This window comes from Herpailurus yagouaroundi, unplaced genomic scaffold (assembly GCF_014898765.1).
Source record: "Herpailurus yagouaroundi ecotype Mexico unplaced genomic scaffold, PumYag 187, whole genome shotgun sequence".
Classification (NCBI taxonomy): Eukaryota; Metazoa; Chordata; class Mammalia; order Carnivora; family Felidae; genus Herpailurus; species Herpailurus yagouaroundi.
Window position 1 is genome coordinate 32,613,142 of NW_024412418.1, and position 27,005 is coordinate 32,640,146.

Genomic DNA, 27,005 nt, shown 5'->3' on the forward strand with positions numbered 1-27,005 from the left:
CCCCCAGAACCCAGCACAAACACCTTTTGCGGACAGAGGAGATCCGCAAAAAATGATTTTTGAAGGAATACTTCCTTTTTTACATTTTTATTTATTTTGAGAGACAGAGAGAGTGTGTGCAAGCAGGGGAGGGGCAGAGAGAGAGAGAGAGGGAGAGAGAGAATCCCAAGCAGGCTCTGTGCTCTCAGCACAGACCCCGATGCGGGGCTTGAACTCAGGAACCGTGAGATCACGACCTGAGCCGAAATCAAGGGTTCAACGCTTAACCAACTGAGCCACCGAGGCGCCCCTTTGGAGGAATACTTCTTAAAGGATAGTTGGAGAGGAGGGTGTTAAAACGACACCTACCCATATGTCTACACCATTACAGAAAGACTTTTACTTTCGAAGGTGGCATGTCAGGCCTGCCTACACGCAGCTAAACTTTTCCATAACAGTGCCACACTCACACATGATTTTCTACTCTTCTACTTTCGCTTAGAATTATTTCACAGTACTTCTGACTCCCTAGCACTCAAGATTTGAGCACCATCATGTTCTTGTCCCCGCACCACCCCGCCCCTGTCCGGATCAAATCAAGATGAGTCAGCCCACCCCATGCCAAAGTTGGAGAGAAATGAACTTTCAGTCATATTTCCCACCCCTCCACCACCTTTAATGTCTTCCAGGGCCTTATGTGGTTCAAGAAGATGGGTGCAGGGCCGCTGGTCTTCAACTTGTGACAGCTGGGACACCCTGCTCCCTTCCCGCTACCCTCACTAGGGTACAGGAGTGTCTGCTGAGCTCAGAGACCTGCCAGCGCCTGCGGCATCCCAGGCTCCTTAGTCTTAGACACTGACATCCCCAGTGCCAGCCATGTCCACCCCAGGGCCCAGGGGGGTGGTCTTCAGAGTGGCCTTGAAAACAAGCAGCTAGTGATTCCCTTCATCCATCTGCCACCCTGTATGGCACCCAGAGCTCCCTGAACAAAGGCTGTCCTTCCAGGAGAGGATGAGGGAAGTGGAAAATTACATTTTCACTGGCTAACATCTCCGTACAACAACAGAACAGGACAGAAATTAATTATGTCATATACATTCTCCATGGTGCTGCATCAGCATTGGAATACTCATTTTCAAATTTATTTATAGCTTGTCTCGTTCCTCAAAGGACTTCAGGCAGCTACAAGAATAAAGACAATAAAATAGGGAAAAAATAAATTTTAAAAATCACGACCAGAGAAAACATGCAGAACAAAATACCCATTATCACACATTTCTGACTGCAAAATCTCCCCCAGAGTCGATGTACCACTTTACTAAAACAGCCACTCCTGTTGGATGTTGCCAGTTTATTTCATTTTGGGTGGTTTACGGCTGTGGTTGTGGTTTTGTTGTGACAGATAGCGCTGCAGCTAACACCATCTTGCTGAGAGCTGCGTGCTTCTGTTAAGTGATTTTTCAAGATAAATTCCCAGGAGAGAGATTACAGGATCAGAAGGTCTGAACTTCTGTGGGGCTCTAGCTACGAAGCACCAGATTGCTTTCTAAGCACAGTTGAGCCAATTTGCAACCTAACTTCGAGCCTATTCTAGAGCTGGGAGTTGAGCCCCAGAGGTGTGGGAGGGGGCCCAGGGGTGGTGCACAGGTGCCTTTTCTAGCTTGAACCCCTCCTGTCTGGTAATTGATGGAGATGGGAAAGAGAGAAACCGAAGGAGGCTCCTGCCCTAAAGGAGCTTTCTGGAATAACTGGTCCTGGAGGGGATGGACGTGGCTACTCCAATGTTCACAGCTATATGGTTGGTGATGGTCAAGGGCCCAGGCCTACTGGTGTCCTCCTCCCCCTCCCTCTTCACAGCCCACGATGGCTGTGCTATGTCCTACATCCCTGATCTGGGTCCCTTATACTGTAGGAAAACTGATTGTGTTTAAAGTGCCCCCCTGCCAGAGACACAGAGAGAGCTGTAGCACTGTGCAGGGTACCTGGAGACCATGGTGCCTTCTTCAGGAAGGGTGGCTAAACGTCAGGTATGATATTGGTATTGGTAAAAAGCCTTGTGACCAGAGAGACTAGCAGTAGCCCCAAGACCAGCTGTGTCTCCTCCATGAGATTGGGAGCTCTCCAATGCCTGGGGCCGTTTCCCTCATCAGACTAGGAATTCCCCCAAAATGGGCCCAATGTCTTTCCTGTCTGCTGGGGAACTCCCCGAGGCATGCTCCCTCTCTCCCCATCTTAATAGGGGTTTCCTGAGAGCATAGCTCTGCCCCCTTCCTCAGACAAGGATGCCCCTGTGGGCAGAGGCCATATTCTCCCACCCACTTGGGGTTCCACATCTCCAGCATACGCTGTGTATGTACTAGCTGGTACATACAGGATTCTTGGAATAAGTGGATAGTCTGCTTCTTGGAATGGTGTTGACCATTTGTAATTCTTCAGTGTCTCCAGAACCTTTGCCATTCATTAGATAGGGGCCATGTGCACATCAGGCTGATCTGGCTCCTGGCTCCTTCTGCTTTAATTTGGCTAATTATACAACCAGACTCTTTTCTGGGCTGGTCTGGAAGAGGCTCCTGGAAGGAAGGAGGAGGAGATGGGAAGGTGGCAGCTAAGATAGTCATCTCTTATTCCAGGAAGGCTGCTCTCTGGAAGTTTAGGCCCAGGGTTAGGGCTCTCTCCAGCATCTCACACCTTGGGCTAGAGGAGCATGACCTGTGGAGCAGAGCTAAGCTAGTAGCCTGTGAGGTCTGACATTCAGGCAGCATCCAGGTTCACAGAGCTGTTCCTTACATTATCCCCTCTTATTTGGAGGAATCCAGAGGGTGTGAACAAGTACACATTTACAAAAATCGGGTAAAGAAACCAAGGAATGGGAAAGGTAAATGACCTGCCCAAGGTCAGGGACTCCACCCTTCTCTGACTTGAAGTCCAGCTCCCTTTGCTCTCTGGGATCCCTATGAAGGGTCCGAGGGCCACACTTTAAACAGAACAAAGAGGGGACCTCTGTTGCAGCAAACCACCTGCCCCACCTAGGCAGGGACTCTAAGCCTTAGAGCCTAGGGAGACCCTCTTTTAAGCTGTCCTTAGTTACTAATACCTCAATGTGAGTGAGTTTGAAATCCTTCCCAAGAGCCATGAGAGATGAGGAATCCTCTAAGCCTCAGAGAGAACCTGGCTTGGGGGGATACAGGGACCAAAGGCAGAGCAAGGGGTAGCAACCTAGTGCCCCCCAGAAACACATGAAGCTGACCTCACAGTTGGCCAAGGGCAGCCAATGCTCCAATCTCTTCTCTCACCACTTCTCACGGGACTTCCTTCCCGCTGACCACCTGGAGCAGAATAAAAGCATGTAAGCTTTTGTCTAAAGGCTCAGGTCTCAGACACATGGGGCAAGAGTCTTAAGGGAAGCAGGGTAAGGAGCTGGAGGGACCGCAAGGCTAGAGTTCTGCCCCTACTCTGCCCAGCTCCACCCTGGTGGCTGGAGAAGGGACCCCATGGGCTGCACTGCTTCCGGACCATCCTGGGCAGCTTCATTTTTAGCTCTCTCATCCCTCCCACTAAACTTCCCTTGTGCTTCCTCCACAGTTTTCATGAACACGGCCATCCCCATTGCAGCTGTCCTCATTGTAAGTGGATCCCTTCTCCAGCTCCGGATGCGGTGGGTGGCAGAGAGTGTTTGCAGTGAGAGGCGGCCCAGGGTTTGGCCTCTCTGCACAAGGCCTTCGGATGATGCACTCAGCGGTGGGGCTGGAAATAGGGAAATAGACTGAAAGCCTGTAATGCCCAGCAGTGCCTCCCTGACCCCAGGCAGACCGGGGCCTCTGCCTCTGGGCCCAGAAGACCTGCGGCTTCGTCTTTAAAGAAATCTCACTTTCTTTTAAAAAGAGCTATCAAACTTTTTAATTATAAAAGTAAAGACGTGTGTATTGCAGACATGTTGGGAAATTAAATCACCCACAGTCCCACTGGCAACATCTTTAACGTGTTTCTTTCCAGTCTCTTTTTAAGGCACATAATGTGACATTTTTACAAAAATAGGATTGTGTCGCACATGCAGTTTTGTAACCTGCTTTTTAAAGTTTAAGAACACGAATAATTCTCTACATCATTAAATGTTGCAGTGGAGGTTTCCTAAAGCGATTTTGACCAAAGCTGTGTGTGAGCCCAGCAGTGGGGGCCCGAAGTAGACCCCCTCCAGAAAGGCCGAGCCCCCACTACCGCCCAGGGCTCCCATCCCTGGCGTCTGTGGCGGCCACAGTTCTTTAAAAAGATGCATTTTTTTCCCCTGGGGGCCGGTGTCCCTGAGCTGTGGCGAATTTACAGCCGTCAGACACACTTGGGAATTCACTTTTGACATGATTTATTGGGCTGGTTCTGGCCTGGCTCCTTGGGGAAGCCCGGGTCACAGAGGCTGCTGAGCCAGCCAGGTAGCCGAGGGCAGAGAGGAGGTGGTTTGGGAATGATCATGCCCACATTTTCCCTGACTGAGGACTGCTGTCTGAGGGGGCAGAGCTGACCTAAGCTGAGGGCTTCCCTCTGGTCATTCCTGGCAAGGAGGGGGCAGGACAGGGTGCAGCAGCCCAGCCCTCCAGCGTGAAGTCCTGAGCTTGCTGGAGACGTTTCCAGGAGGTGATTGAAGATGATGAAGGTGTCTCTAACAGAAAGCTCTCCTTGGGTCCCCTGTTCCAGCCCAGGGGCTGAGTGCTGCCAGTATGGGAGAGGGCCATGCTCTGAGTCACATACCTCGCTTGTCCTTGTATCCACAGACCTTCGTGGGCCACGTCAGCTTCTTCAAAGAGGCCGACTTCTCGCCCTCGGTGGCCTTCGCCTCCCTCTCGCTATTCCACATCCTGGTCACACCACTGTTCCTGCTGTCCAGCGTGGTCCGGTCGACAGTCAAAGCTCTAGTCAGGTGAGAAGAAGGTCCAGCAAGGACACTGGATAGGCAGCTCGTATGGTGGCCCCAGGGCTTGCTCCAGTGACCCCTACAACTACAGCTGTTTGGTCCAAAGTCATGCTTCCCCGTTGATCTGGGCCTCGCTGAAGGCGGTCATAGTTGGCCTGAGGGACATAGCTGTGTGTGGCTCCCCTCCATGCCATCCCTGAGAAGGGATTACCTAACTGGCTTACTTACATACCTCCAAGGAGAGGAAACTTAATGGCACCTGCAAGACAACTCTATAAAAAAAGAAAAAAATTCAATGTTGAGCCAAAATTGGCATCTTCTCATAAATTCTGCCCATTGGTACTAGTTCCACCCTCCAGAGCCACCCAGAATGAGCACTGTTCCTCCAGCTCCTCGGATTTCAGAAGGTATCCACTGAATCTTTGTCTTCCTCAGGCTGAACATCCCCTCTTCTTTCCACGGGTCCCAGAGCCTTCCCGACCCTGGTCAGTAAAGCAGCTTTCCCTAAGTGCCTGCATGTCCTGTCCCCCCCTTAGCCTGCAACTCTGGGAGGCCCCTACGTCTGAGCTCTAGAGCCCTGTGGCCACTCTCCCAGAGACATCACCCTCTTGGGAATGGAAACCCGAGGGTAGAGCATTGAGGTTTTGGCTGGGGAGTTCCATACCTGGAGTGAAGATCTCCTTGGACCACTGAAATAGCTCCTTGAAAGCTAGGTCTTGGCATGCCTCTGGGGAGAGCCAGCTATGTCCTTTCCCACCACCAATGGGACCAGACAGTACCCAAGCCCCTTCAACCTTGAGAAAAGTGGCACCCTGGTCTCATGAGACCCTAGCATGTCCTAGACAAGCTGGCAAGGGGAAATCATGTTGGAACAAAGTCGCTGATGGAAGGAACAACTCACACAAAGAAGCTCTGGCCAGGGTTCAAGGATGGAAGGGGGCATAACTCAGCAGAATTGTGGTCAAAGGAGTATATAACCAGGGAGTAGTTAAACCAGGGCTGGAAGAAGATTAGCTCCTATTTCCAGGCTTGGCTGTGCTGATTCAGTTTAATTGGCCATGGCATTGTGACTTCTAATGATCACCCTTTTACCCCCACCCCCACCCCAGCCCAGCTCTCTGATTCTGTATAGAAACCACAGATCCAAGGATGCTGCAGCTGTTGGAATTCCCTTGTGCTGACCCAGAAGCATTTCCATACGCAGACACTCCTAATACCACTGTCACCAGGGTAGCTGAGGCCTTCTCCTCCTTGAATTGGGATTAATAACACCTTCCCCAGCAGGATTTAAGTATATGCTTATAAAGCATTAAACACAGTGTCTGGCATATAGTATGTGCTCAGTAAATACTAGCTATTATTAATAACCAATCCCAACCCTAACTAAACTTAACACTAACCAACCTTAACTCTAACAGTAATGGATAAAGCCCTACACCAATGAACCAGCTTTAACATTTAACTACCCCTAAAACTAATCAATCTTACCCTAACCCAGACCCTAATCCAGTCTAGCTGACTGATAACATCAGCTGCCCACCATGGATGCCCACTGATCTGTCTCCCTCCAGTGTGAGCTTTGTGGGGACAATACCGCAGGACCCAGAACCTTCTCAGAGCCACTCTCTCAGGCTGCACCCTCCTCTCTCTCCCCTTCCCTCTGCCCCTGGCAAGGGTGAGAGGTGTCTCTATGCTTCCTTTGCAGCGTGCAAAAGCTGAGCGAGTTCCTGTCCAGTGCAGAGATCCGCGAGGAGCAGTGTGCTCCCCGGGAGCCTGCGCCCCAGGGCCAAACCAACAAGTACCAGGCAGTGGTGAGTGCCCGGCTTCCCCTTGCCACCAGTGTTTTTCTCTAATGCCTGTAGCCTGTGCCCTTCTGTGTCCTGCCTCAGCTTCTCGTCATAGGAGGGGGGACTCCCTTCCCTGCACAGCTTCCAGCCCTGTGGGCCCTCACCTCCTCCTGACCATTCCCAGCCCCTTAAGGTTGTGAACCGCAAGCATCCAGCCCGGGAGGACTGTCGGGGCTTCACGGCCCCACTGCAGAGGCTGGTTCCGAGTGCAGATGGGGATGCTGACAACTACTGCGTCCAGGTGAGTCCTAGAACCTGCACCCCCACGTCTGGCCCCCCAGCACCATCTCCAGGAGGGAGCTTAGCATCAGAGACCTATATGCTGAGTCCTCTGCTCTGGAGGTCACCCTGCCTGCCTGGAGGGCCCATAGCAGTCCCAAAACCAGGGACAAGTTCTCCTTCTCCATTGAATGTGGGACCCCGTGCCTGTCATCTCAGAGAGGGTGATTCAGGCAGGGGTCAGCAGGAGAAGTCCATTCCCCACTCCCCTGCCCTAGAAGTGATCCAGGGACTGAAATCAGGGTTTCTAGCTTTCAGGGCGGGAGGGGAGGCAAGAGACCATTCACACTGAGAACCCAGCTGCCTTTCTATTCTTTTCCGGGCTGTGGGCTACCACCAATGAAGATCATTGGAGGCTTCTTCACATGGACTCCTGATGGAATTCCCACACTGTCCAACATCACCATCCGCATCCCACGAGGTACGGCCTGGCTCATGTCTCTAGCATGGTCTGGGAGTGCCCCTCAGGGTCATAGCTGAAGTGCCCCCTCTACATGTCCCACTGAATGACAGAGAGAGAAAAAGAAAAATCTGCATGTATTCAGCACCAGCTCAATGCTCACTCTTGGTGGGTACTCTGGGGTATGAATACTAGAGAGAGGTGGGCTACCCATGCTAGTGGGAGTCAGCAGCAAGGACAGGACAAGACAGCAGGACCTTGATGTCCAGCCACCTGCTGCAGACATACAGGTGCTTCACAGAAAGAACAGCAATCCCCAGTAGCCAGGGAATGTGCCATGAAAGAGGTGGGGCTCCTGAGAATGAGCAGGGTCCCTCAGGCCATGAGGCAGGGTGGGTATTCTGGCAAAGACAGCAGCATGAGCAGAGCATGGAGGTGGGATGGAGATGGGACCCAAAGTGGCCTTTGTTGGGACCATGAAGAGTTGGGCCCACACTGGGGAGTGAGAAGAAGGATCTAGAGTTCCAGAAGGGAAGGCTCAAAGGGAGATTCTAGGTAGGAGGAAAGCAAATGGGGGTCCCAGGGTTGCATGCATCTGTCTGTCTTTCTGGGTGATAGTCATTCAGACTCCCTGGTGCCCTAGTCCCATTTGCCTCCCGCCCTCCCTGCAGGCCAGCTGACCATGATCGTGGGGCAGGTGGGCTGTGGCAAGTCCTCACTCCTCCTAGCCACCCTAGGAGAGATGCAGAAGATTTCAGGGGCCGTCTTCTGGAACAGGTACTAAATGCACCCTCAGGGCTCAGCTAGTGGGGAAAGCTAACAGTGGGCAGGCGGGCAGCCTTTCTTTCAGCCATCTTTCTCAGTTAAGGACGTGTCATGCCCATATTGAGCACTTGCTGTGTGTTCAGTGAGTACTCAATTAATGCTGTTAATTGTTATTCTTGTCAACATCTGTAGTACTTATTCAACCCTTACTATGTGCTGAGTACTTTGCTAAGTCCTCTGCACTCATTATTTCATTTAGTCCTTATGACAACCAGCAAGGTAAGGACTGTGAACAGTCCTTGTTTTATAGATGAGGGTTCAACTATTTGCCCTAATTCACTCAGCTAATCATCGGCTGAGCTGGAACTCTAACTCAATTCTGTTTGACTCTAAATCCCATGCTCACTCACCTGCACTGCGTCCCTGTGTGGAGAACTGGAACACAAACATTGGTTTCCGGCCTGGTCATCAGCAAAGCCGACATAGACCATTCAGTGGGTGTTTTGAGGAGCCAGAGATAACCCAGACAAACGTGGGTTTCTGGACAAAGATCACTATCTTAATTAAAGAGCCAGAACCCCAGGCTGAGTCAACCATGGATCTATTATTTATAGCCACCTACTTCCAAAAAGCACTTGAAACTAGTTGATAAAAGATACATAGAAAATAGAAGCTTTTTAAAAAGGAAGAAAGGAAGAGCTGAGAAATGAAGAGGGTGGGAAAGGTATACAGAAACCTGGGTGGGGCCTGGCTTGGAGCTCTCCCCCACTGCCCCCCCCTGTCCCCCAGTAGCTGAGGGCAAGGGGGGCCTGAGAGGTTTGTAGAGCACATTCAGGGATAAAGTTTGCAGCCGATTCAGCAGAGGACAGGCTTTCCCCACAGCCATTTCTAGGGGGAAGTGGCATTCAAGAGGCCAGGTTTTTCATAAGCCTGAGTGCAGAAAGACCTTGGGCGCAGTGTCTGAATACCTGTGTGCACCTCCATTTGCAGGACATTTTCCACAATGTCCCTGACCGGTGCATCCGATGGCAAGTTTCCCCTCCTCAGTGATGCCATAGACTGGTAGACAAACCCTTTGGGATTTATTCCTGTGACCTCTGTCTCTGGAATCTTAATTCCACCAGGGATTGTGGTGTGTTTGGGGCAGAGGGGTCTCTGCCTCCATTCCCCCTCTTATTGGGGGAGTTCTCAGCACAGCCTGACTGGCAAGGCCAGGCATTGGGGTTTGAGGTCACTTTGTCAGCCTCTTGTACCAATTGGCCCTTAGGGCTCTGAAGGGAGGAGCCCTTGCCTATTGGCTGACAGTGTGTCTCTGTGAAGGGAAGATGGGATTCCAGAACCCAGACATTGGGGTTGCCCTGGTTTCCTGGGTCTGTGTCCCACTCAGCATGAGTCAATCCCCCGCTGGGTCTGGTCCCGTTGCCCCACTTTCTTTATCTCTTCCCCCAGCCCCCATGCTCAGGTGTCCCCACACCAGCATCAACACCTGTCTGTCCTCTGCAGAAGAGCTAGGCACGCTTGGCAGAGGTGCAGCCCTGCCCTGCCTTGGCCCCCACCTCTTCTCCAAGCTTGGCCAACCCTCAGGGTCTGACTGCTGCCACCTCTGTCTTTGGAAACCTCTGCCCTAGCCCAAGGGATACAAGGGGCCTTTCTAGAACAGCTAACATTAAGCAGCTCTTATGTGCAAGGCACTTTATTTACTTCATTGTCTCAGTCACTCTTCACCAAGCTCTGTGAGGTAGGCATCATTCACCCCACTTAACAGATAAGAAGATTGAGGTGAAGCAAGTTTTACCCAAGGCCACCCAGCTCTCAAACGGCAGAAGTGGGATTTGCACCTAGGTGCTCAAGCACATGGGCTTTCCACTGAGTGCTGAGAGAGAAGGGGTTCAAGAGCATGTGAAGAAATAATCAGCCTGACAATCCAAAGGCCAGCAGTCCCTACGGCCATGACACCTACCTCCTCAGTGGAGCCACCACCCAGGTGCTCACAGCTCTGTCCTCATGGCGCCACCTCCCGGCTCAGTTCAAGTCTAGGGGTAGGAGTGATGATGAAGAGGTTCTCACTTCTCCATTTTGCCCTCCTCCACGGTGCGTCTTCCCTCTCAAGCATAGCGAAGCACATCCCGGTAGCCTGCAGCCAACCCTCGGAAGTTGTGAGTCTTTGTTCACAACTCAACTCAGGCTCCAGTCTCTCCACCTTGATGTATTCACTCATCCCCTGTTTACTGAACATCTGCTGGGTGCCAGACACTGGGCACAGCGACAGAAATGCAAAGATGATTAAGACATGGCCCCTGCTTTTATGGGAGGGGAAGGAGATCAGTGCCATATGATCAAGCATAGAGGAACAACATGGGCCTCTGTGGCCAAGGAAAGAAGGGTCATGTGGATGTGGTGTTTGAGCCTTGAAAGAAGAGTGTGGTTTCATCAGATGGAAAAGGCAGGGGTAGGAGAGGAAGGTGTTCCAGGCAGGGGTATCGCCATGGGCAAAGGCTTGCTGATGTGAAAGAACATGGTTCTGGTACCTGGAGCACTGGGGGGGGGGGGGGGGGGCCCACAGTGGCAGAAGACAAGACTAAAGAGGTGGGCTGGGCTCAAGTCAGACACCCCTATATACCAGGTCCAGGAAGTAAGATATAGCCTGAAGGCTGTAGAAGAATTATGCTGGTGATAAAAGAAAGGGGTGGGGGGGGGGGTACTGGAGAAAGGGAGACCAGTTAGGAGCTCATTATAGTGGCTGGGAGGAGTCTGGACAGACATGACTCCGTTGTCTTCATCTGCCGTGTGCCTCTCAAAATCCTGGACATGTACAAGTTCTGTCCGGCTCAGCTATCTTGGGCAATGTGTTGGTTAAGTGTGGGGGCTGTGTGTTGAGGGACCCTTTTCTTACACACAGGAGCTCCATGCCTCAGACCCTGGGCCCAGGTCTGCATGGGGGTGATGCACTTGCAAAGTGAGCCAAGAGCAAAATAATGAGCAAAATAGCATTTAACCTGGCAGCCTCTCCCACAAGTCTGTCTGTCTGCAGCCAGAGGCCAGGGCGATGCCAGGCCGCTCTGATGTTTTCATCCACGCCACGGCCAAGGCCGGGTGACCAGGCAGCCAGAAGGAGTTCAGGAGGCACAAGTCAGGGAGCTGGGTGATTAGGAAGTGCAGAATGGAGAATGCTCTGGAGAGATTGGTTTCTATAGCCATTCATTTGTCCTTTCAATGAACAAATGAGAAATATGGCTAGGCAGATAAAAGCAAAAAGCTCTGGAGGCAGGCTTCATGAGTTCAAGTCTGGGCTCTGTGCTTTGGGAAATTCCATGGCCTTTCTATACCAGTTTTCCCTTATTCCCATGGGGTTGATGTGAGGCTTAACCTAGCATGTAGTAAGTACCCTATAAATATTATTATAAATATTATTGTTTGAAAATGTACTTCTATGCCAGGTTCTAAATCCCCCTGTTGCTCTTGAATTGCACTCCAGCCTGTCGCCCAGGAGAGATGGCAGTGAGCTCCTTGGGCACAGAAACCATATCTTATTTGTCTCTCTGTATCCACAGTGCCTTTGCTAAATGCATTCATTTGTTAAATGAACACACAACCTGGAACAATTTATGACATCCAAGAGACTGCCATCATAAATGTGTCTTTACATCTCCCTCCTACCACATACCTAGACCCAGGCTGTTCTCCTGACTCTGAATTCCACCACCCAATTCCCCACCAACATTTGGAAAATGGGAATCCCCACTCAGATGTGGAATTTAAGAAACAAAACAAATGAGTATATGGGGGGGAGGGGGAGAGAGAAGCAAACTATAAGAGACTCTTAGAGAACAAACTGAGGCTTGATGGATGGAGATGGGTGGGGGATGGGCTAGATGAGTGATTGGTATTAAGGAGTGCACTTGTTAATGATGATCGCTGGGTGTTGTATGTAAGTGAGGATCACTAAATTCTCCTCCTGGAACCAATATTGCACTGTATGGTAACTAACTAGAATTTCAATAAAAATTTGAAAACAAAACAACAGCAAAAAAGGGAAGTAGGAATCCTATTAGCGCATGTCTCACAATGCATTATGATTACCTGCTGGTGTGCCTGTCTCTCCCATGACACTGAGCTCCTTGAGGACAGGACTGAAGAATTCCGTGTCGTACTCCAAGTGCCCAGCAAAGCATGTGCCTTTTGTGAACTTCTCTGTGCAAGTTACAAAGGAGAAGACCTACCCCCGGGGAGCTCACCAGTGCCAGGTGGACAGAGGCATGCAGACAGAGCCCTGGTGTGGGCGTACAGGGTCCATCGGGTGAGGTCCTGCATTCTGGGCTGGAGATTTACTGCAGCAGTCCTGGGCATATCCGGCACATCAGCCCCCAGCCCCTGGTCTCAGGGAGAACCACGTGGTTCCCAAACGTCCACTTTAGTAACAGTCACCCGCCAGTGCCTGGCTCTCTGCTTCAATGCACTATCAACCTGGGAATTTGCAAACTCTCTCCTTAATATCTAAGAAGAAAACATTCTTATGAAAAGCTAATATTAGTAGATACACTCAAGTGAAATTCTTTCCCTAGAAATAAGGAATAGGGCCATTAATGACCACAGTAGAATGATTTTAAATGTCCCCAGGGAGCCAGCAAGAAGCAGGGCCCCAGAGAAAGCACTGGGGTAGGGAAGAGGGTTCCACTTCCTGATGAGCAACTACAAATCAGCCTCCCTGGAGCTCCCTGTTGCCTCTGCTCTCACCACCTGCTGAAGCTTCCGCTTGAACCATTTATTATTTCTGTTTGTGCCCACTCAGGAGGCCTGGGCCTTGCTTGCCCTGGGCCAGCCTCAGAATGCTGTCGCCTTGTGGTGGTTGGTATGAAGGCTGCTTCCTGAGACCCTTGATTCCCCCAGGAGATGAGAAACAGTCTCCTTTCATGACTACCCTGTGGTCCAATCTGCCCATGTAGATCTTGAAGCCTTTGGGGAATAGAGGTAAGGTGCTCAGGTAACCCCAGGTTTCCTGGAGGAGGCAGGTGTGGCAGTATGGTAAGCAGGCAAGACAAGGGGCCCTGCATGGAGGTAATGAGCCAGACTTGGTCTTTTTTGTAGTCCTGAGTCTGCCACTCACTTGCTGTGTGGCCTTGGGCAGGTTATTTTACCTCTCTGAGTTTTAGTTTCCTCATCCGGACAATGAGAAAAACCCTTTCCTCTCTCAGACACTCGGCATTAGGACCCAATGACATTAATTGGAAAGGGCTCTGTGGTAAAAGGTAATGTTTCAAGATAGCTACAGGCCTGTCAGGGGCAAGATGAAGGGACCATGGGGGCCCAAAATTCTAATTTCCTCTTCCAACCCCTTCCCACTTCTTCCCTTTTTATTGGTTGCTGGTATCTTAAATGAGTGGTGAGCTGTTCAATTTCTCCTCTGTGTGCATCTCTGGGACCAAGGATGATCCCTCCAGGTCTCCAACCCCACGTCCTTCCCTCCAACCGGCTATGAGCTGTTTTTATAATATGTTCTCCCAGTGTCACTGAGGTTTGTGCCATGACCCCAATTTTATACACAAGGAAACAGAGGCTCCCCTAAGGAAAGGGACTTGCAGAAGATTTCACAACCAGTGAGTAGAGAGGCTCCTCAGATATGAACTTCGGAGCCCATATTTTTTTTTCCAGTTCTCTGCACTGCCTGCCCGCAGTTCCTGCCTCTTCCTTCCACCTAGAATTCCCTCCTTCTGTCTGCACTCTGTCATCCCCTCCCCCACCCTTGAGAGTTCTGCTCACCTCTGACTTCTTGGAGCCTTTCCTCACTTTCTCACATTTCTTCTCCTCCAAACTATATTTAAAATTTACCTTGTTCTCCAATTCCAGAAGATTGTCCATAAATTAGAAAAGATACACAAGTATAAAGGCAAAAACCACCTAATATCCCATTACCTAGAAGTTTCCAATCTTCTTTCTAAGCATTTGCATATGTGTTTGTGGGTCCTTTTCCCCAAACTTTATATAATACTTTCTTGCTCCTACTTCTTTTTCTGGCCCTCATGACTTTCTGACTTCTGTACCTGTCTGATTCCCTCTACCAGAATATGAGCCCTATGAGGGCGGGCTCTGTGCCTTGATTTCAGCTTGGTGTGCACACACCTGCCCAGCACCTAGCTGGTTGGAGGGAAGGACGTGGGGTTGGAGAACTGGGGAGAATTGTCCTTTCAGCTCAGTGCCTGGTTTCAAAGGTACAGGCAGAGGAGGGATGGAATCACCCCCACACATTTAAGACCCCAGTAATCAATGAGAGAAAGTGCACGCCACATGTACCATTTTGTACTTTCCAGATGGAAACATCTACACACAAAGCCTTGGGGAGGTTCATTCTAGGGAGGCTGGGGCTACACTGTAAAAAGGTAGAGATGAACCTGGATCCACACCCCAGCTTTCTCCCTTCCTAACTGTAACATTGGGCGCATTATGCAAACTCTGAGGCTCAGTTTTCCCATCTGTAAAAACGGGACAGTAACACCTCTTTAAAGTATTGTCCTGCGGATGACATGGCAAATACAAACAACTTCACACTGTGCCTGGCATGAGGACAGCCCCCACTGAGTGCTAGTCTCCCTCCCTCCCTTCTTCCCAAATGATTAAGATGTCAGTTAACAGCCTCCCTTTATTACAGGTCTGTCATGTGCTAAGCAATGTAGGGGTTGGAAAAGATGCTCTTCCTGCCTTAAAATCCCACTGGGGATAAAAGACTTACACAGGAGCTGATTAGAGAGTAAGGTAGTCCATTATGAGGGCTAATTGAGCAACCCAGACAATGATACAAAATGACTTAGGACCGGGCACTGGGGTCCACAGGGAGGCCACAGATGCACTTTCTTCCAGATAAATAACAGTCTTTGCAACTCTGGAAGCAATCAAGGCAATAAGACTCCAGAGATAAGCTTATCTGGGCCTCGGCCGCAGAGTTGGCATTTGTAAGCTTTGGTTTTTTTATCTGTCTCATGTTACCAGCTGTCCAGAAAGTCCAGCAATCTGATGGTTGGGAAACCCAAGGTTAGGTTGGGTTGAGAGAATGAAATGAGACCACAAAGATCAGAGAACAGAATCTGAGGGGACCTGTAACCACGTATCCAACAGGATCTCCTCTCAGTTCTGCTCCTCAGCAAGGGACAGAAAGGAATTCATCAGGTTCCTTGCTGCCTCTGTTTTTTTTCCATCCCGGTATTCCTGACAAATCACAGTGGAGTGGTGTAACGTGGTCATTAAGAGCATAAAGCTTTAGAGTCAGATAAATCTATTTTCTCTGCTATTTGCTGGCTGTGTGGCTTTGGGCAAGTTACTTAGCCTTTCTGACCCTCACTTTCTTTGTAAAGTGGAGACAGTCAAAATAAACCTCTTCCGTATGATTATTTTAAGCTTTAAGAAAGATGATACTGGGGCGCCTGGGTGGCGCAGTCGGTTAAGCGTCCGACTTCAACCAGGTCACGATCTCGCGGTCCGTGAGTTCGAGCCCCGCGTCAGGCTCTGGGCTGATGGCTCGGAGCCTGGAGCCTGTTTCCGATTCTGTGTCTCCCTCTCTCTCTGCCCCTCCCCCATTCATGCTCTGTCTCTCTCTGTCCCAAAAATAAATTAAAAACGTTGAAAAAAAATTAAAAAAAAAAAAAAAGAAAGATGATACTATTACGATACTTATCACAGTGCTTATGAAAGTTCAACAAATGTTAACTGGTTTTAGTATGCCTAAAGTCAGATCTGTACGAAAACAGAGTGGATTATTTTTCCCCAAATGTGCATGTCAGAAGCACACACTTTATTGGCAGAGGGCTACTTGTGGAAGGTTGAGTGGTAGTCTGGAACAGAAAAGACTGCTGGCAAAGTTGGCCACAAAATTCAGGTCGCCTCACTCAGTGCTTTTCATAATTTTTTTTACTATAATCCACTCTACATCACAGTCCACTACATTCATGCATTGATAGATAAGGGGGGAAAAAATCCCAAGAAAATACACATGTTAACCACATGCTGGGCACACTTTTTTTTTTTTTTAAGTGTGGTCACAGTTCACTTACTTTGGACCCAATGATTGGGTCCCAATCTACAGTTTATAAAATGATTCTGACCTTGGCAAAGTCACTTCCCTTCCCTGAGCTTTAGTTTTCCCCCGTGTTAAACCATCATGACACCCAGCCAGCCTCACCACTACTCTGAGTCAGGGGCACAGATTTAGCTCTTGCTATTTGGAGGTGCTCATCTAGGTGCTGTGGGAGGGGCAGTGATCGAGAAGAGAGGTTTGTGTCCCTAAGGAAGCCACTTGGGGACACTGGGGAGGGGTGGGAGGGGTGGGAGGGGTGGGGATTGTGAGGATCTCTCTCTCCAAAGACCTTTGTGATGGAGAGAAAGGCAATGGAGAAGTAACTGGTGTTGATTTTTCCCATTTGTACCCCAGCAGCCTTCCTGATGAGACGGGAGAGGACCCCAGGTATAGCCTTGGAACTGGGTTGGAAGTGGGTCCCAACGAAGGGAAGGGGCTGGGGGGCTGGGAGGGCTTGTGGGGTTGGGATACTGAGTGTGGACGGCAGGGTGCGCAGCCTACATGATTTCATCGGCACAGAGCCTTATAACAAGGCATGCTTTCTCAAAGACGGCAAAATCCGGTTCTTAGAGAAAAAAAAAAACTTAGATGTTCCAGTCTGTGGCTCTTCAAAGGGCCTTATAATATATAAACAGATATACAATATATCTGTGGTTTAAAAACTTCATGGTGGGTGGGGCACCTGGCTGGCTCAGGGCTCAGTCAGTGGAGTGCACAACTCTTGACCTCAAGGTTGTGAGTTCAGGCCCCACACTGGGCAATCAATCAATCAATCAGTCATGGTGCATAGTCAAAAAGTAGTTTACTGCTTGCCATGGGTTGGTGGGAAAGAAGAAAGGGAGTAACTGCTAATGGTACAGGATTTATTTGGGGGGGGGTGATAAAAATGTGGAATTAGTGGTGATGACTGTACAACCTTGTGAGTATACTAGAAACCACTGAATTGGAAAAGAAATACACTAAGGAAAGGACAATTGGGGGAGGGGGGGATGTGTATAAAAAGTCCCTAGGGGATGATCCTGAAAAAAAAGTTCAGAAACAGGGCTGTAAGAGAGGAGGTAGATCTTCCCCAGGCCAGACAGGAAATTTGGCCTTATTGCTTTATGTTCAGTGTTCAGTCTAAAAAATCCAAGTGAACTATATTAATGAGGCTCTGAGACACTGAAAACCTTCCCGAACCTCACATCTCCCAAGAACATTCAAAACACACTGGAGGTGGTATGAAGTCAGGGCTGGGAAGGGTGACTCAACTTTGTAAATACCCCTAAGTAGTTTCATAATTACTGGCCTTCCCTCTAATACCAGAATGTTTCACTTCCCCATGTTTTCTTTGCCCTTTCTCCCACCTTGTCCCTAAGTGCCGGGGTGTGATGACAGGCCCAGCCTCTCTCGCCATAGTAACCATGGTTCTTGAGCCAAAAGGCAGAGCTCATGGTATGTGACAAGTATGACCGTGTGGATGAGAACAGCGGTACAGAATAGCTGACACTAGAGCTGTTCCCGGCCATCCAGGGCATGCGGTCACTGCAGCTGACACATCTCTCCCAGCAGATACCCCAGATTCCACTCTTGTCTTCTGACAGGGCCACATGAGGCTTCAATTCATGCCTGGAGCCCTTCTCGGCCCTCTGGCTGCCACCCCGAGAGTTCCATGGGCCTTAGGTTCCCACGCACAAGCTGTGGGCCTGGCCTGGCCCCTGCCAGACGGCCCTCCCGGCCTCGGCTGTTTTTGCAGCCATGTCTGCCTGAGACCCGAGTCTGTGCATTTGAGCCCCGATGCAGAGGCTGGGTCTGGAGGAGCCACATGTTGGCCTTCATAGTCCTCTGACACAGAATTCCCCTCAACACACAAGATTACACCAATGCTGCCTTTCCCTCATTCTCCCTCTCAACTGGGGCCTGGGGCCCTCCGCACACCCCCCCCCCCCCACACACACACACTGGGGACGCTACACAGTGTCGGGCAGAGGAGGCTCCCCCAGGATGGCCACTCCCCAGTCTACACCCCTCCGTGCAGCATGTGGCTGCACCCCTGGTCACAGGGGCAAACAGGCACACTCATGCCGGGTTTGAGGGAGTTCAAAGGTCTGTGAAGAAGTTGGTCCACACACGTGAGCCCTGAAACTGTGTCTTTTCTTCCCTGCTGCAGCCCAGAGCGGGAGACGGTGGCAGATTCAGATGTGAGGTACTGTGACCTGGAGCACCTGCCCCGTGGGCAGACTTCCTCAGAGGGGCTCTCAGGCCCAAGGGAGCCACAGAACTCTTGAGGGCAGCCCCACACGTCCCAGCTCCGCTGTAGGGAAGAGGCCCAGGAGGGCTCTGTGCTCCATCAGATGGTTCAGCAGCCACTGCTGCTTCTGTGCATCAAGCGGCTCCCTTCACACCAGATCACTTTTATCTGGTGGTCATACCCCCCCCCCTTTTTTTTTGGTCTTCAAAACCTGTATCACACTACATGTGGTTTCCGTGGTTCTGCTTTTTTAAAAAGTTCCACTTGGAGAGTTATCTGCTAACATCAAAATCAAGTGATTTGAGGGCCACTCGGGGAAGAAGGAAATTAAGGGTCAAGTGTTTACTTGGTTTGGTCACACTTCAGGCTCCTCCTAGCTCTGGGTAGAGACTCAGGAAGAATAGACTGCAGGGGTGGGACAGGCTGTATGCAGGGCAGGGCAGGGTTGAGGTCCTGTCCCCCCCCCCCCCCCCGCCCTGGTCTGCTAAGACCCAGGCACCCAAGCCTGCCTCTGGCCCTGGGGAAAGAGAGACCACCAGGGGCCACACGAAGCTAGCTTCTGCCAAGTGCCCCTCCCCAGTCTATACCATCTGCTTGACAACTGCCTCTGAGAATGAGCCCCCAAGAATGCCTCCCCTACTCCTGCCTGCTTTGTTCCAGGAAGAGAGGCCCTGTGGCGTATGCTTCTCAGAAACCATGGCTGCTAAATGCCACTGTGGAGGAGAATATCACCTTTGAGAGTCCCTTCAACAAACAACGGTAGAAGCCTCTTGGTGGGAGGTGGGCTGCGGGGGCGGGGAGAAATTGGTCAAGGGCAGCATTAGCCAGCCCTCCCCAGTGCCCAAGCCCTAGCCAGCTGCCCTGCCCCTCCATCGATCGCCCACAACCAGCCATCCTGCTCTCCAAGACGCTTATCTGAATCCCAGCCTGTTCCATATGGCCCATCTGGAAATGATCCAGATGTGCCTGGGCATCAGGGCAATCCAACTCCTGTATGTATGAAGGCAAGGCGGGAGGGGAGCGTGCGGGGGGAGGGATGTTGTGTGGAAGCCCCGATGGCCTTCTCTTGAGGCTAATGGCAAGACTGACCCAGCTTTCCATTATTCCCTACCCTCGCTCTGCAACTGATTTTCCCTCCAATGATAATAATAATTGCTACCATCTATTGAGCTCTTAGGTGCAAGGTGCAGTGTCACTCTCTTTATATGCTTGATTTCCCCTAATGCTCATAACAACCCCAGTAGGCAGCTACGATCATTATCGCCCCCAAGGCTCAGAAAGGTTAGGTAACCTGCCTGAGGCCACCCAACGAATAAGTGACAGAAATGGGTCTCAAATCCAAGGCTGCCTGACACCCAATTACATGTCACCAAGACACTCTGATGCCTCCATGCACCCTGGATGGCACCAGCTAAGAGCTGACCAGGGAAGTATGAGAGGAGCAGGCTGGGCAAATATTTGATCAGCCATCATCATTACTGCCTAAACCAACCAGCAGTGATTTTTCCTGGCAGTGCCCCAAGTGTGGGCTCTGGCTGGAGCTTCTCCCACTGCACAAGGGCCATGGGCCCCCTCTTGTCATTTACGTGGCATATTTACTACTATCCAATTTCATCCTTCAAATATTTAACTGGCCCCAAGACTCTGTGAGGTGCTGCCCTCAGCTCTTTTCAAGCTCACATGGTGTTTGCTTGCACCCAGGCAGAAGGCCATTAAAGCCAATGCTCACCCTGAGCACAGCTGCCCGGAAGCTAATGATTCTCTGTCAGTGCTCAGGCCCAGCTCTGGCCAGGCCGATCAGCTGTGTCCGTCCCCACCCCCAACCACTCCAGGTACAAAATGGTCATCGAAGCCTGCTCCCTGCAGCCGGACATCGACATCCTGCCCCATGGAGACCAGACTCAGATTGGGGAACGGGTTAGTAGCAGCCTCTATGGGGGTTTTTCCAAGGCTGGGGCCCTCAAGCTTCCCTGATCCCCACCTATCACCAGCAGCATGCTCTGAGCTCATTCTCAGGGAGAGGAGGTAACTGGAAAATAAGAGAGGGTAAAGGTGGAAAAGCTGCCTGCAGTGGGGACAAAATGATCTTGAACCTTGGGCTGCTGGTTGTCCTTGACAGCTTTGCAGCTTAGTGCCTCCCTAGGCTGGAGATTCATTCATGCCCCATGTCAATACTCGGGGCCCACATGACACTGTGCTAGGCCTAGGGTTATATCCTTCAGGTACACTCTCCAGATGGGACCCCTCCTCCATAAGCTCAGACAAATAGGATTCTCCCATGATAGCCCTCCTCATATATGATTGAAATCCCTACTTCTTCTGTCTTGGTTGTCACTGGTCAGATGGTCTCTAACACCCACTTGATGAATCTTCAGAGTCATGAGGATCATGCTCCCTACCTCTGAATGCATTCAGTAAATATGTATAAGTTCCTCCTCTCTTCAAGGTGAGGAGGGACAAAGCGACGGGTAGAGCCAGGCCACTATCCCAAAGAGCTCACAGGCAAGTAAGGGCCAGGACGGTCTTTCCTGAAGGGCTATGAGAGCATAACGTTTCCTCTCCTTTGGTCACAGGGCATCAACCTATCTGGTGGTCAACGCCAGCGAATCAGTGTGGCCCGAGCCCTGTACCAGCACACCAACGTTGTCTTCTTGGTGAGTGCATTAGCTGGTATCTCCCTTGTCTCTGGCTGCCTCCCTGGCTCACCGCCTGTACACAAACCCACACAACACCACCCAACAAGCTCCCTTTCCAGGAGTAAGCCTCTCCTGCCAAAGATATTACTTAATCATTGATGGGGAAACTGAGGCAAGGGTAGTGCAAATGACCCACTGTGGACTTCACATGGAACTCTGCAATAGCCATGAGGAAAGACAAGTAGTAATTACAGGCTGCCTCCCTATAGGACAGCCTTAACCTATCAACACTTAGCCCCACTACAATAACGGCAGATACATGGAAAGTATGCTGTCACTTCCAATCCCGTGTTCCGAGCAGACATTGCTAATTGATCACAGCAGGGGTAATAGAAAATTCAGTATCATCAATGAATGCAGTTCTGTGAAACCCCACATTAACTAGATAAGTTTCCCACAGAAACTTAACCTGGCCTCAGAATCCTTGTCACCACCCCACTCCGAGTAGTCACTAGCAATCAAATGTGAGATAAACTAATGAGCTGTGCCTGTCCTATTTCATGCCAAGTTCTGTGTGAGGTGTCTTAGTTGATACTGAAGAATTCTGAGGGCCAGGCCTTGGCCTCAAAGATTTAGAATCTGACTAGGAGATAGAGCTCACCCACACTCAAGAGCCATGGCCCAGTTGAAAGCCAAACTGTGCAGCACAGTCTAGGAGGAGGCTTGTCCAGGGAGACAACTATGAGTGCTAGAATAATCAGGGAGAGCTTTCTGGAAGAGTGAGTCAGGTAAACAGAAGGAAAGAGGAAGGCCATTTGGGTAGGGAGTCAGAAGAAGGAACCAGGTCTCTGATCCGGCTTTATGCGCTCCCCCTGTTCCCAACACACGTAAAAGCTCTCCAATAAACACACTTCAAAATGTAAAGGTTCATAGTCTTTGTTACCATCCAACATAGTACTTTACGAAGTACTAGCTTATTTATGATCTTTTTTTTTTAATGTTTATTTTTGAGAAAGAGAGAGAGAGAGAGCACACAATCAGGGAAGGGGCAGAGAGGAGGAGACACAGAATCCGAAGCAGGATCCAGGCTCTGAGCTGTCAGCACAGAGCCCGACACAGGGCTTGAACTCACGAACGGTGAGATCATGACCTGACCCAAAGTCAGTCGCTTAACCAACTGAGCCACCCAGATGCCCCTAGCTTATTCATGATCTTATATGAGCTTTAAACAACCTTGTTAGAAAGAAGTCAAGTGGATATTTTACATTATTTCAGCAAAAGTGTATTAAGCTCCCACTCTGTACCTGGCACAGGCACAAGGGGTATCAGTTCCTGGGGGCCTCACAGGAGTGGACAAATAGTTATCACAACTGGAATTGAGAGGAGGGAGGATTAGGCATAGAATCAAGAGAGGACACAGGAAGAGCTAGGATGGAGCACTGAAGGATGAGTAGGAGTTCACCAGGCAGACAAGAGACAAAATGGTGCTTCCGGCAGAGGAAACAGCATAGGTAAAAACCTGGAATGGCAAGTTCTCTGGAATCCTGGAGTACAAGGAGATTGGACAGGACAGACAAGTGAGACCAGAAAGACAGACTGAGCAAGTAACAACAGGCCTAGATCACCGTGCTAAGGAATTCAGACTTGGTAGGCAGCGGGGAGCTATTGAATGTTCAAGAGTCAGGAAGTGTATGTGATTAAATTGAGAGCCATATAACTCATAACTGCCTCATTTTAAGATGAGGCATCTAAAGCCCAGAGAGGTGAAGTACATTATCCAAGGACATTCAGCTAACTAGTGTCAGTCCCTAGACCAGAGTTGGTACAACTCTGATAGTTTTTATACTCACTGTTACCCTCTCTGCCCACATTTGCCCCCACCTTCTCCCCTCTGCCCAGGATGACCCCTTCTCAGCTCTGGATGTCCATCTGAGTGACCACCTGATGCAGGCCGGGATCCTTGAGCTGCTCCAGGATGACAAGAGGACAGTGGTCCTAGTGACCCACAAGCTACAGTACCTGCCACATGCAGACTGGGTGAGAGGCCACAAGGAGATCAAGCTGTGGAGGGCTGAGGGGGCAGAAGCAGTAGAACATCTTCAAAGGAGTCACTCAGTGTCTCAGTAGCCATTGCTGAGGGCCACAAAGCAGAAGAGATCCACACTGAATGGCTTCCTGCAGGCTGGGTAGACCCTGCACAGGCCAAGGGTTTCACATCACCTACAGCTGCAGACATTCCATCCTCACCTGGGGCCCCTGTGGTACCTGCAAGGCTGGCACCAAGAAGTCTCAGAAAGAAGCAGACATTCGATTCCCATCCTCTGTTTATGGCCCGGGTTGATGACTCATCCCCCTGGCCTTGGGACTGCCTATTTGGATGGGAAAGCCATCTGCCTGTCCACCCTCTGACCCACAGAAGGTCGGACGGATTCAAGTCAGAATCAGATGGAAATATGGAAACCAACAATACAAGTAGTCGCAGAAGCTTCAATATTAGAATGTGACTTGGTGAAACCCCACATTGACCACATTTCCATACTCCTCAACCTGTAGATAACAGTTACTTTTTAATTAATTAGAAAGCATTTAACATTTAAGGTGGAAATCATGTGACTTTTAAAATCTGGACCTTGCCTGACTCCTGAGGCAAAATTTGCCCCTGAAAATTAAGGGCGTCCTTGAGCTTCAGGCCTGTGCTATATGGCCCTAGGTCTTCCTTCTGCATGTGGTGAAATCCTCTACTATGAAAAAAGAAAAAAAAATCCGGATTAAAAAAAAAAAAAAACTATTAAAACAGGTGCAGAAGGTCTGTGTCTGAGTTTCCAGGGTGACCGTGGCAAGGCAGTACAGGACAATCTTTAGTCCAAAGAAGGCTGTCACAGACATGCCTGGTCCCTTGAAGTGTCAGTGAACAGGACTCCCAGGCATCGCTCCCTACACCCCAGCATGGGCTCGGTAGGGGTAAGGGAACAGAGGTGGGTTTCTGAATTAATGCGGAGTGTCCATGGGTGTGAAACATTGAGTGTTTCAAATGAAATCAGTTTTATTGATTTTAAAGAGGCATGGCCACACACACTTAGACCAATAGGTGCTTTGTCAACCCCCGGTGGAACCCACCAGACCTGCCATTAGGAGGAGCTAAAGGTAGCATGCAATTGGCTGTTAAGTGTGGGTAAACGGCAGCCACGGATGGAATCCTTGCAAGGAATCAGACACCTGGACCAGAAGCTAATTTGTTCTGCAAACCCTCTTAGCAACCATGGGGCAACCACTGAGAATTACCCCCCAGAAGTACCAATCTCTCAATCTTGGGCGTGTGTTGGTGGGGATAGGTTATCACTACCAGCTCACTGCAGTGGGAAAGCCAGTGGCCAGTTGTGGTGGGGGAGAGGGTGTGTACATGTCCATCTCAGACTCCTTAGCAAGGTAGGGGTGTGACCGCCACTCCCCTTTTCTATTCAGCCCCTGGGCCGGGTCTGTGTCTTCCTTTCCAGATCATTGCGATGAAGGACGGCACCATCCAGAGGGAGGGCACGCTCAAGGACTTCCAGAGGTCTGAGTGCCAGCTCTTTGAGCACTGGAAGACCCTCATGAACCGGCAGGACCAAGAGCTGGAGAAGGTGAGTATGTCCTAAGGGCCAGGCAGCCACCCTCTGAGGAGCCTGCCCTCATTGGCCTAGGAAACCCCCCAAAGGACAGATGTGGGAGCTGAGCATGAACTTCCTCCTGCCCGAGGAGAGCCAGTACCTGTGCCAGCTACCCAAGGCAGAATCAGGTGGACACCTTCCACTTATCCTCAAATAATCAGAAACCATGTAGTTATAAAGCTTCAGAGAATCAACTCAAACTGGCTAAGCAAAGAAAAAGAGGGAGGAGTTAAGGATTGTTCGGCTCGTGAAACTGAAAAGTGTCGGCTTCAGGTGAGGCTGGATCCAGGTAGTTAAAGAATGTCATCAGGAACCTGTTTCTCTCCCTCCTTGGCTCTGCTCCCCTCAGACTGGCTCCATTCCTGTGGCAGCAGAGAGAGCTATCAGCAGCCGTAGGCTTACATTCTCCCAGCTCCACACCTCTGCCAATTTGAGAGTGCCTCTTCCACAACAGTTCAGCAGAAGTCCCTGAAGCCCACCCTGGGTCTCATTCTCCCACGCCAGGGAGAATGATCAGCCCACCTGAGTCATGGAGACTAAGAATAGGGGAGAGATGGTCTCCCACAGGAATATCGGACTATTTTAAGCTGATAAACAGGAGGAGTAAATTCTGCCAAGACTCATGTCCATCTGGACCCTCCCCCAGGTGGGGCAACCTGGAAACCTGACACTGGTCACGGCCAGGGGTGGCTGCCGCCGTCCCTCCCTTTCCCCTCTGCACATTCTGAGGACATTGGCCAGGCCCCACCTGTCTTTCAGGAGACTGTCATGGAGAGAAAAGCCACTGAGCCACCTCAGGGTCTGCCCCGGGCCATGTCCTCAAGAGACGGCCTCCTGCAAGATGAGGAAGAGGAGGAAGGTACAGACAGTGGAACTAGGAATGAAATCCTGGCCTGAGGTCTGACTGACCGTGGGGAGACTAGGGTTTGGGGTTCTGGGGTGGTGAGATAGTGTGACCTTCATCAAATCCCTCTCCCTTGGTGTGCCTCAGTTTTCCCATCTGTAAGTGGGGATAACATGCCCCCCCCACCGGTTCGCCCTCAGAGGGATGTGAAATGTGAAGCCACAGGGTGGGTTCTTGTGGCCTGCAGAGGAGGCAGCTGAGAGCGAGGAGGAGGACAACCTGTCTTCAGTGCTGCACCAGCGTGCCAAGATCCCGTGGCGAGCCTGTGCCAAGTATCTGTCATCCGCCGGCATCCTGCTCCTGTCGCTGCTGGTCTTCTCCCAGCTGCTCAAGCACATGGTCTTGGTGGCCATTGACTACTGGCTGGCCAAGTGGACCGACAGTGCCCTGACCCTGAGCCCAGCAGCCAGGAACTGCTCCCTCAGCCAGGTGTGGCCGGCAGCCCCAGGGCAGGGGCTGGGGGGAGAGGGCTGAGCCATGGACACCCCCGGGACCCCGCCTCATTCTCTGCCCGGCCCAGGAGTGCTCCCTCGACCAGACTGTCTATGCCATGGTGTTCACGGTGCTCTGCAGCCTGGGCATTGTGCTGTGCCTTGTCACATCTGTCACCGTAGAATGGACCGGGCTGAAGGTGGCCAAAAGGTTGCACCGCAGCCTGCTGAACCGGATCATCCTGGCTCCCATGAGGTACACTGCTCCCCCCAACCATGCTGGGGCTGTGGGCAAGTCACTGTTCTCCTGGCCTCAGTTCTCCCATCTATTAAATGGGGATATGCAACCTCTGTCACAGGCTGCTGGGGGTGACTCAAGGAGACAGTGTGTGTAAAAGTGCCTTCCTCAGAGCAGAAAGCAGAGGAAAACCAGCATTTATTCAGCCACACCTGGTGCTAGGCATTTTATATGATTAGCTCATCTAATTGTCACAACAGCCCTTCAAAGTGAGAGTCTGCAGTCTCTGCATAGATGTGAGGTTCCCTTCCCTAGACAGATGTCATCTGCCTATCTCCACCCACAGATTCAGCTCTCCCCCTATACCCTCAGCCAACCTGCAGGTTCTGACACTGGGGACATGGGGACATGTTTTCATCCCCTGTGTTGGGCTGGATAAAAACCCAAAGTCTGCTTGGTGGGAAAGAGGTTTAAAGTGGTCACTGCCCAATAGACTGGCTGACTCAGTCCTTTTTAAAAATTTTTTTTTAATGTTTATTTATTATTAAGAGACAGAGAGACACAGAGTGTGAGCAAGGGAGGGGTAGAGAGAGGGGAGACACAGAATCCAAAACAGGCTTCAGGCTCTGAGCTGTTAGCACAGAGCCTGATGCGGGTCTCGAACTCACAAACTGCAAGATCATG

General features: G+C 50.7%; 1 protein-coding gene across 4 annotated transcripts in view; it reads left to right on the forward strand.

The window, feature by feature from the left end:
- Positions 1-27,005, forward strand: part of ABCC8 (ATP binding cassette subfamily C member 8) — a 78,118-nt gene that overhangs the window by 38,022 nt on the left and 13,091 nt on the right. For 2 of the 4 annotated variants that reach the window (XM_040495697.1, XM_040495698.1), the window contains exons 11-26: positions 3,562-3,602; positions 4,743-4,888; positions 6,588-6,693; positions 6,854-6,970; positions 7,354-7,429; positions 8,080-8,185; positions 16,590-16,622; positions 18,385-18,420; positions 19,126-19,224; positions 20,298-20,382; positions 21,039-21,119; positions 23,001-23,138; positions 24,596-24,721; positions 25,508-25,607; positions 25,840-26,081; positions 26,173-26,339. In XM_040495697.1, the coding sequence (XP_040351631.1) occupies positions 3,562-3,602; positions 4,743-4,888; positions 6,588-6,693; positions 6,854-6,970; positions 7,354-7,429; positions 8,080-8,185; positions 16,590-16,622; positions 18,385-18,420; positions 19,126-19,224; positions 20,298-20,382; positions 21,039-21,119; positions 23,001-23,138; positions 24,596-24,721; positions 25,508-25,607; positions 25,840-26,081; positions 26,173-26,339 (1,699 nt within the window). The remainder of the gene's footprint in view (positions 1-3,561; positions 3,603-4,742; positions 4,889-6,587; positions 6,694-6,853; positions 6,971-7,353; positions 7,430-8,079; positions 8,186-16,589; positions 16,623-18,384; positions 18,421-19,125; positions 19,225-20,297; positions 20,383-21,038; positions 21,120-23,000; positions 23,139-24,595; positions 24,722-25,507; positions 25,608-25,839; positions 26,082-26,172; positions 26,340-27,005) is intronic. The other 2 variants (XM_040495699.1, XM_040495700.1) reach the window with 1 other exon arrangement.